A 10,995-nucleotide genomic window follows, 5' to 3' on the forward strand; every position below is an offset into this window, starting at 1 on the left:
GAATTGGATAAGTTCTTGGAGGAGAAGTCCATTACCTGCTATTAAGTTCACCTAGAGAATAGCCACTGCCATTAGCAATGGTAACATGGAATAGACTTAGTTTTTGGGTACTTGCCAGGTTCTTGTGGCCTGGATTGGCCACTGTTGGAAGCAGGATGCTGGGCTTGATGGACCCTTGGTCTGACCCAGTATGACATTTTCTTATGTTCTTATGTTCTTATCTGTTGATGATATTGGCTCTCATTTGTATATAATTTTTTTTGATTAATAGAATTATATTCTATTTTCCCACTCTTTTGGTGGTTTAAAGATATACCTTCAACATCTCCCCAAAAGCCAACGAAAAGAGGCTTGGGAAGGGGGTATTGATGCATTTACCATGAGTGGGATGGCCCCACGAGCGGCTTCACTCACCCTGAGTGCCGCCAGCAGTCTCATGCAGCTGGATGCTGCAGATGTGTGGCAAATGCCGCTGTTCCTGCGATACAACTTCCTAGACACACGTGCGACACTGTTTCATTTAAATGGCCCACAGCGGGAAAAGCCCATGGTGCCCTCGGATGACATCACAACTTCCTGCCCTATAAAGGGGCTCCTCAGACATTCTAGCTTTGCCTCAGCAAAGGTCACTTGTGAGCCTTATTCCAGTCTTCAAGCCTGCCAGGCTCTAGCCTTGCACTGCTCCTGCCTTGCTCCGCCCCAGCCTGCAGCCTTGTCTTTGTCCAACCCTGCAGTCAAATCTTCAGCTTCAACCTTGCCCCACGTCCAAGTCTTCAGCTTCAGTCTCAGCCTTGCTCCACTTCCAAGTCTTCAGCTTCGGTCTCAGTCTTGCCCCACGTCCAAGTCTTCAGCTTCGGTCTCAGTCTTGCCTCACATCTAAGTCTTGCCCCACATCTAAGTCTTCAGCTTTCGCCTCAGCCTTGCTCCATGCCTAAGTCTTCAGCTTCAGCCTTGCTCAATGTCAGCCCTCTGCTTTAGCATGGTCCTTCAGCCTTGTCCAGTTTCGGATCTTCACGTAATCTCAGACATTTGGACTTTACCATAGCCTGGCCCACGCAAAGACTCGTTCACTCACTGTCAGTGCAGACCTTAAGACCCTGCCCTCGAGATTGCATCAATTGTGCCATGGCAAGAAGGGCTCACGCTCATGTCATTCATAGCATCAGCCTTTTAACCAGTTAAAAATCCACAATAGAACACTGCCTCCTAGCCCCATGATTCTGTAATTTTCTAAGGAGTCTCTCATGGGGGACTTTGTCACATGCATTCTGAAAATCCAAATACACTATATCAACCAGCTCACCTTTATCTACATGTTTATTTACACCTGCAAAAAACTGTAAAAGATTGGTAAGACAAGACTTCTTGCTAAAACCATGTTGATGCTTCCCCATTAAGCCATGTCTATCTATATGGCCAGTGATTTTGTTTTTCTTCAGAGTTTCCCGATAAGACACTGACCTAGCCATTACTTGGATAATTGAAATCTCCCATTTTATTGTGTTAACAAATTGATTTGCTTTTTTAAATTTCAGCTAGTATTTCACAGTCTGTTTCTTCATTATGGCCAGATGGCTGGTAGTATGCACCCATTGCTATACTCTATTGCATCACACATGGACTTTCTATCAATGAAGATTCCTCACTGTGCATAAGGAATGTTTGCACTTCTGTTTTCTCTGCTATCCCTATAATATAGTTGACAGTAGTATGTATGAGGGAAACTTGCTCTGCTGCTGTCTATGCTGTACCTGTTTTCATGTGGGTCAGTGGAAGGCTTGCACAATTGCTGGTTGTGCTGTACCTGTTTTGTGGTGGTGCAGTATGTATGAGAGAAGCTTGTATTGTTTCTTTCCATGCTGCCACCTATGGTATCCCTATATTGTGATGGGGCCGTGTGTGAGGGAAGCTTGCACTGCTGCTCCCTGTGCTCTGCCTCTTCTGTGATGGGGCAGTACGTGTGAGAAAAGCCTGCACTGCTTCTGTACCTGTCCTGTGGTGTGAAATGAAAATTGGTTCTTACCTGCTAATTTTCGTTCCTGTAATACCACAGATCAGTCCAGAAAAGTGAGTTGTGTATCCCTACCAGCAGGTGGAGTCAGAGAGCAAAACTTTGGGCACTACTATATATACAAGAGTGCCACCTGCAGTCCCTCAGTATTGGCCTGTACCCAGGCATACCAAAACAACACGAACGGGCGAAGGGTCGAGAAACCCCTGCAAACCACTTCACCCAACGTAAAACAATAAACCGAAACAACTGCCAGAACAACTGCTCCATCAAACATGTCTGCAAAAAAAACCGGCACTCCTAGAAAAACATAGCCACAGGCTAGCTAAAACAATCTTTCGGTATCTGAGATAAGAGGTGGGCCTCTGGACTGATCTGTGGTATTAGAGGAATGAAAATTAGCAGGTAAGAACCAATTTTCATTTCCTGAACATACCCAGATCAGTCCAGAAAAGTGGGTTGTACCCAAGCCACCCTACACTGGGCAGGAACCCGAAAGACCTGCACGCAGCACACTCTCCCCAAAGGACGGGGCATCAGTAGCCCTAACATCCAGGCAATAATGCCGAGTGAAAGTGTGTAAGGAGGACCACACCGCCGCTCTGCATATTTCCTGAGGTGACAGTAGCTGACACTCTGCCCAGGAAGTAGCTTGGGCTCTGGTGGAATGAGCCCTGAGATCTGAAGGCGCTTGGCGTCCTCGGCCAAGGTATGCTGAACAAATAGCTTCTTTAATCCAACGCGAAATAGTCGCCTTAGACGCCTTTTCTCCCTTCTTGGGACCCCCGAAGAGGATGAACAAATGATCGGATCGTCGGAAGTCATTGGTGACTTCCAAATAGCGCAATAAAACACGCCGCATGTCCAAAAGATGAAGCTCCCTGTCAGGAGATGCTTCACGAGACCATCGTGAGAATCCCGGTAGCTCCACCGTCTGATTTATGTGAAAGGCCGAGACCACCTTAGGGAGGAAAGCCGGTACCGTCCGCAAGGACATTCCATCATCGGAAATCCGAAGAAACGGATCCTGGCACGACAGAGCCTGTAACTCCGAGATCCGACGAGCCGAACAAATGGCCAACAAAAAAACCGTCTTCAAAGTTAGATCCTTCAGCAAAGCCCTGTGGAGAGGCTCAAAGGGAGCACCACAGAGGGCCCACAGCACGAGATTCAAACTCCAATCTGGACAGACCGAACGTACAGGAGGCCGCAAATGTTTGACCCCCTTGAGAAACCGGGCTATATCTGGATGCAGTGCAAGTGAGAAGCCGTTGAACCTGCCCCGCAATGCACCGAGCGCTGCAACCTGAACCCGAAGGGAATTGAAAGCTAACCCCTTAGCGAGTCCCTGCTGCAGAAAATCCAGTTCCCGAGAAACATCGACCTGCAAACGATCGCAGGAGCATTGGTGACACCATGCCTCAGCTTCTAGACCTGGACATAGGCCATAGAGGTGGACAGGCGTCTGGCCTGCAGCAAAGTGGAAATGACCAGTTCAGAGTAACCTTTCAACCTTAAACGTCGCCTCTCAAAAGCCAAGCCGTGAGAGAGATGTGATCCTCCTGATCCGAAAATATTGGTCCCTGCCGAAGAATCTGCGGCAGATGCGCTAGCGGTAACGGACCCTCTAGAGCCAAGCGAACCAGATCCGTGAACCACGGGTGACGCGGCCACTCCGGCGCCACTAGAACCACCTGTCCTGGATGGAGTTCTATGTGCCAGAGCAGGCGACCGATGAGAGGCCAGGGAGGAAAGGCATACAGGAGAATTCCCATGGGCCAGGGGCAAACGAGAGCGTCTAGCCCCACCGAGCCCAGTTCTCGACTATGGCTGAAGAAGAGAACTGTTTTCGCATTCGTCTGCGTTGCCATCAGATCCAACTGTGGGACGCCCCATCTGGCGCAAATTCAGTTCCACGCATCGGGAGACAACTCCCACTCTCCTGGATCAAGTTGCTGTCGGCTGAGAAAATCCGCTTGTACATTCTCCACTCCTGCGACATGAGAAGCGGCAACTCCTCTGAGATGACGCTCCGCCCAGGTGAACAGAAGCCGCACCTCCAGCACCACCGCAGGGCTCCTTGTCCTGCCTTGCCGACTGATGTATGCCATCATCGTCGCATTGTCGGAGAACACTCGTACCATTCTGCCCTGTATCCATGGAAGGAATGCCTGCAGAGCCAGGCGTACCGCTCTTGTCTCTAGGCGATTGATGGACCACGAGCCTTCCATCTTCGACCAGAGGCCTTGGGCCGACCTCTGTCCACACACTGCTCCCCAACCGGAAAGACTGGCATCGGTGGAGATGATCATCCAATTCGGGGGATCCAAGTCCACCCCGTATCCAGATTGTCGCGCGACAGCCACCATGACAGACTGGCTCTGGACTCTGGAAGAAGTGGCATTGACAGGTGGAACGACTTCGAGACCGGACTCCATCGTGACAAAAGTGCACGTTGTAACGGAAGCAAGTGCGCAAATGCCCATGGAACCAAATCCAAGGTGGACGCCATGGAACCCAGAACCTGGAGATAATGCCACACTGTGGGATTGTCCCGAAGAAGGAGGGCGTGAAGCTGGTCTTGCAACTTCGTCACACGGTCCTCTGCCAGAAAGATCTTTCCTTGACAGGTATCGAATATCGCTCCCAGGTAAACCAGCTCTTGGGTGGGTACCAAGTGGCTCTTCTGCACATTGACAATCCATCCGAGCAACCTCAACGTGAATAGGACCCTGTTGACTGATCTCTCGCAGTCCTCCCGTGACTTTGCGCGAATCAACCAGTCGTCCAGATAAGGATGGATCAAAATCCCTTCCTTTCGTAGGAAGGCCACTACCACCACCATCACCTTGGTGAACGTGTGAGGAACCGTCGCGAGACCAAACGGTAGGGCTCGAAATTGGAAATGTTGACCCAAGACCTTGAAGCACAGGAATCGCTGGTGACTCAGCCAGATTGGGATATGAAGATATGCCTCCGTGATGTCCAGGGACGCCAGGAACTCCCCCTTGTGAACCGCAGCCATCACCGTCCGCAGTGTCTCCATATGAAAATGAGGGACACGAAGACGTTTCACCTTCTGCAAGTCTAAGATGGGACAAAACGTGCCCTCTTTCTTGGGGACCAGAAAGTACACCGAGTACCGACCTCGTCCCTGCTGTGCCTCCGGGACTGGGACAATCGCCCTGAGGTTGAGAAGCCGTTGTAGAGTTTCCTGGACCACGTCCTGCTTGTTGCGTGAGGGCACCCGGGACTCCACAAAAACTTCCCGAACCAAACGTGAGAACTCTAGAGCGTACCCATCTTTGATGACCTCTAGAACCCAATGGTCTGAGGTAATCCTTGCCCATTCCGTGTAAAAGTTGGATAATCTGCCTCCGACAGCTTCGACAATGGAATGGGTGCTCGTGGCTTCATTGGGGGGTTTTATTGGTTCCAGCGCCAAGATGTCCTGTGTCCCTACCGGAGCGGCGACCTCCGCGAAAGGATTGCTGGCATCCAGAATTTGGTTTAGAAGCCGCCGGAGTGGTATATCTGCCGGTTCTATAGCGGCGAGAATCCCGAAAGTGAGAGCGCGATGGAAAAGTCTTCTTTGAGGACCTCCTATCCTCTGGCAACCGGTGGCTCTTGGATTCACCGAGTAGCGTCACCAGCTGATCCAGCTCCTCCCTGAAAAGAAGTTTGCCCTTGAAAGGCAGATTGCAGAGCTGTGACTTAGAAGACAAATCCGCAGCCCAATTCCTGAGCCAGAGAAGGCGTTGCGCCGCCACCAAGGACACCATACTTCTCGCCGAAGTCCGCACCAGATCATACAGTGTGTCTGCAACGTATGCGATGCCCGCCTCCAAGCGTGCAGAATGTAGCGCACCCTTGCCGCCGGTTCCAGAACCAGAAGCCGATTCCTGGACCCAGCACAGGCACGCCCTCTGCATAAAGCTAGCGCATACTGCTGCCCGAAGACTCAAAGCTGCCACCTCAAACGCCCGCTTCAACTGGATCTCCAATTTGCGGTCCTGTACATCCTTCAAGGCGGTAGCCCCAGTCACCAGTATGGTGGTTTTCTTTGTGACCGCAGAGACCGCAGCATCTACCTTTGGAATTTTCAAAAGGTCTAACACATCCGTCATCAGGGGTTACAGCTTCACCATAGCTCTGCCCACCTTTAATCCTGCATCTGAGGCCTCCCACTCCCACATCACCAGTTTGTGTAACTTCTTAGGCAGCGGGAAGAATGACGTAGGGCCCCTTATGCCATTGAGGACTAGATTAACACCTTCATTATCCGATTCCTCCTGGGCAACTTTAAGCCCCAGGACATCCAGGACCTGGGGAATAAGGGGCCACAGCTCATCTCGTTTAAAGAGACGTACCACACTAGGATCATCCCCCTCTGCAGGCGGGGTATCGGGATTGTCCGTGTTATCAGTATCATCTCCCTGGTCAGGCGATGGATCCGGATCCATCCCAGTGACCGGCCCTGAGCCAAGGCCCGATGTTAATCCCGAAGGCGGGTCCTGTGGCCCCCGGGGGCCAGCCTCCATTGGGCAAGGCCGCTCCCCGGGACGCTGTTGAGGCTCATTACCCCGACCTCTCTTAGACGGGGTTGCCATGACTTCATCTGGAAGTCCAGGCCTCTTAAAAGCCGAGTGCTTTCTTGCTAGAAAGGCTCGATGCATGAGGAAAATAAATTCAGGGGAGAACCCCCTCCGGGTCTCCATCCCCTTCCGGGATATCCATGGGTGCCGAATCGCCAGCCCCCCGCCGTGGGGATCTCCCCCACCGGGGCTAAAATGGGAGGGGGATCCTCCTCCCTGCATCCAAGGTGCAACTCATTCCGACCTCCCCGCAGGGGAGGGCATCAAGATCCAACGGGCCTTCTAGCCCCGGGGAGCAGACCGAGCACAAGGAGGCCGAATCCAGGGCCTGGCCGCATGTGCCACAGGCGTGGCAGGCCGGCGATTTGGCGCGCGGGCCCATCCCCCCCAAATATGCAGCCACGCGGAGCACGGGGAGAAGAAAGAAATCGGGTCTGAGCGAAACCGCTCGCAGCCGAGACACGGGAAAGGCTGGGTAAGGAAGCCGGAGAAAAAATAATAATCTGGCCTGCAGACTGCGTGCAGCTGCGCTGCAGAAAACAGTAGGGCAAGGCAGTCGGAGGAAAAAAAGACACGGCCCTGCTATACGCGCTCAGCCGCGCCACGGGACCAGCCCTGATCCCTAGTCACGGCTCAGATCGCACCAACACTTACCCGCTGCCTCCTGCAGCTCCCTGGAGCCCCGGGAGTTGAGGGAGCCCGCAGACAGCCTCACCCCACAGATACTAAAAACCGGAACCCCCCTGCAGAGACTCCTTACCTCAGAACCAGTGTTGCTAGACTTTTTTTTTTTTTTAATAACTTTACGGAGTCAGAAGCTTCTGCAGGGGTTGATGGAGCAGCTGCAGCAGTTACAGGGGTGATAAACCAGGAGCCCCTAGTCTTCACACGCTGACCGATGCGGGCGACCACCTGCCAGGGATATCCAATCCCCAGGGCACCTGGCTTCCACTGAGGGATGGCCCACGAAGGTGCCTAGCACCTCAGGAAGCGAAGAACACGACAGAAAAAAACTAAACTCTAACTAAACTAAAAAATTCAAAGCAAAAACTAAGACTGCAGGTGTGCATCTCTACCAGCTGCTAGAGTCAGAGAAATACTGAGGGACTGCAGGTGGCATTCTTGTAAATATAGTAGTGCCCAAATTTTTGCTCTCTGACTCCATCTGCTGGTAGGGATACACAACCCACTTTTCTGGACTGATCTGGGTATGTTCAGGAAACTTGTGTTTCAGTTGTATAGCCTGAAGGCTTACATCCTGTCTCCTGCAGCAGAATCCCTTCAGTATGAACCTGTATTCTGGTTTTACAGACTGCATTTCTTAACTTGCTGCAGAGTTTAAACACTTACTGAGGTTTGTGGGGCCACTGTTCTGACCACTTCTGGCACGTGATTCCCTTCCGTGTCTTACTGACTTGGCCAGCATACAGCTCTCCATTTCCGTGGTAGCAGTCTGGGAAGGGAAACAGCATTACATAGTAAAATGAAATACTTTATAATTTGTCTATTTGTTAAGTAATTGTGACTGAAACGTCCCCTGGTGTGGGGAGCTGGGTTCAGGCTGCCCAGGGCACAATTACATAGATCCCATTGGAGCGCCATGCATTTGTTTTATCTCGCCATGCCTTTGTACACAGCGCTTGCAGGGTGTCACGCTTCTGACAATGGCAGTCAGGATCCCAATTCTTTTCCTCAATTTTTCCCACTTTCCAAGCACCTTTATCTGCTTATCCCAGAGATAAGTTGTGCTGAGAGCCATGATTATGTGAGATTTTTGGTCTTTGAGATAATCTAGAAGACACTACTCTGATCCTGCAAAGAATCAGGCACACTATGGTCAAGGTTAGTTATAGGAATTGAGGAGCTGGTGGGGCAGTGAACTCAATTCTTAACATCTCATTAAAAAGTGAAAAGCTTCTTTAGCCCATTAAGGGGAAATTTTCAAAAGTGCATTTTCGTGCAAAGTCTACAGGTACTTTTTTCTGAGAATTTTGCACCATTTCTCAAAGAGAATGTACTCTCAAGCTTTCACTTTGAAAATTGCCTTAGCAAAAAGTACTCCCACAGATTTGCATCTGCCTATTTCTGTGTGTACATTTTCCCCTAAAAAATAATACACATATATTACTCCTGGGGGAATTCTGCGCAAAAAAACTTAAAATTCTGCAAACTTTATATTGGTCAAAATAACACAATTTACATGATAGTCTTTAAGTAATTACATTTTAAATTAATACAGAAAAAAGTTATTACTTAGATGCAGAATTTTAAATATTTTGAGCAGAATTTCCCCAGAAATTCACTATAAGAATGTATGTTGTGCCGCAATGCATGTATTTTTACATGCATTGAATGACATCCCAAGGGTGGGAGTAGGGCAGGGAAATCTTACAAATTTCCTGGAACAACCGTCTGAAGAACAAGTAGATTATTGTGGGACGTTGTTGGTCACTTTTTCATCTGTGGCAGATAAAGATTTAATCCTAAAATTATTTCTCCGGAATAGAGAAAAATTGTATCTAGGATATGAGATATGGATGTACCCAGAACTGACTAAGATAACGCAACAAAGAAGGAAAAGATTTCCAACTATGTGTCAGAAAGCTAGGGATATGGGAGCCCAGATAACCATTCGTTATCCCAGTAAATGTGTCTTGAAATTTAACAACTTGAGATATGTATTCTTTGATCCGCAGCAGTTAAGATCCTTTCTTGATGCACATAACTCTGTAAATTAGGGTGCTAACTAAACCAGTTATGGGATTACATAGTAGAGCTGTCCTTCCCTTGAATATGTAAAAGTTTTCTTTTCTTCTGAGAAAAAACTCCTAGTAAATTGATTCTCCCAATTTCTTTATAACGAACCGGAATGTTTGAATAACCTTATGTGAATTTCTTATAAAAGTTTTGTCTTGTTTTCTTATGGATTACTACCATTGTAGCATGGAGATAAATATTGCTTAATGGTTCAATTAAAAGAAATGCATGTACTGCTATCAAAGATTGTAAAAAATGCATAAATAAACAAAAAACACCGGAGACTTTAGGTGTAGTGTCCAAAAATAAATTATTTACTGATGGGTAATCAAGCAGATAAATCACATAATAAATACAGTTCCCAGCGCTATAGATGAGTCTTCTATTTTTACAATTCTTTCCTCTATCTATGCAAATGTCTCTTATCGGCCATAAGCAACATCCTCGACGGGCACCATCACTTTCAACATTTGATAGACAATCCACCAGCCTCACCTGTACCGAGTTTTGGCGCCTCAAAAGCGAGAAGAGCTGCTATACTAGCTTGAGAAGGCATCTTTTAATTTCTGAAATACTGTCACAGTTTTCGTAGACGAAGTGGCAACGTTGGCTCGCTTCTTAGTCATCGTTGTTAATGGAACAGTCAATGAAGAGTAATCTTTGATGAAGGTCCTGTAGTAGTTGGTAAATCCCAAAAATCATCTTAGAGCTTTTAGGCCAGTGGGTTGTGTCCATTTTTGAATACTCTCATGCTTCTGAGGGTCCATCTGGACACCTTTGTTTTGAGACAATGTACTCTAAGAAGGGCATGGATTCCTTGTGGAATTCGCATTTAGACAACTTGGCGTATAAGCGGTTCTCGCGAAGTCTCTGCAGAACTCTTTTGACATCCTCCTGATGGGATTGCAGGTCCTGGAAGAATATCAAGATGTCGTCTAAGTAGACAACGACACATTGGTAGAGTAGATCACGCAGAATATCGTTCATCATGTTTTGGAAGACAGCAAAGGCTGCACAAGCTGAAGGGCATCACCAGGTATTCAAAGGGCCCACCCCGGGTATTAAAGGCTATCTTCCATTCATCGCCAGAGCGGATGCGAACTAAGTTATACGCTCCTTTGTGGTCGAGCTTGGAGAATATCTTGGATCTTTGCATCGCATACACATGTACAACTTCTCACCGGGGACTGCCATGGGAGGCGGCTTCTGTAGCAGCAGCAGCCACGGAGGAGCCCGGAGCTGATGGTGCGCGGCAGGGCCGTCTCTTAGTAGAACTCCTGATGCCCGTGGGAGAGGTAAGAGGGGCCAGCCGCGGCCAGTGCATCTAACACTCTGGCTGACTAACAGAAGTAAGACTGTTTGTATTTTCCAACCCTCCCACCCCTAGCTCATCCTTTAATTTATAGGCAGGTGTCACTCACACAAAACAAACAAAAAGAAAAAAACAGCCTTATTGAGAGTTTGATCATTCCCCTATAGGCCACTACCAGACATATAGTGAATTCACTAATACATTTAAAGGATCCTAATTAGACACACTCCTACTCCCATAGCAACCTAAAACTTAACTAGGAACTGATCAAATTTGAGATTAGGCAGCAGTCCAACAGCAAGAGGGGGGCTTCCCAGTCT

General features: G+C 48.7%; 1 protein-coding gene across 1 annotated transcript in view; it reads right to left on the reverse strand.

The window, feature by feature from the left end:
* The window catches only part of MST1 (macrophage stimulating 1), a 165,501-nt gene that overhangs the window by 56,653 nt on the left and 97,853 nt on the right, over positions 1 to 10,995 (reverse strand). Inside the window, exon 10 of the mRNA XM_029599661.1 lies at positions 7,957 to 8,059. Within this exon, the coding sequence (XP_029455521.1) occupies positions 7,957 to 8,059 (103 nt within the window). The remainder of the gene's footprint in view (positions 1 to 7,956; positions 8,060 to 10,995) is intronic.

Source organism: Rhinatrema bivittatum, chromosome 4 (genome assembly GCF_901001135.1).
Source record: "Rhinatrema bivittatum chromosome 4, aRhiBiv1.1, whole genome shotgun sequence".
NCBI lineage: Eukaryota > Metazoa > Chordata > Amphibia > Gymnophiona > Rhinatrematidae > Rhinatrema > Rhinatrema bivittatum.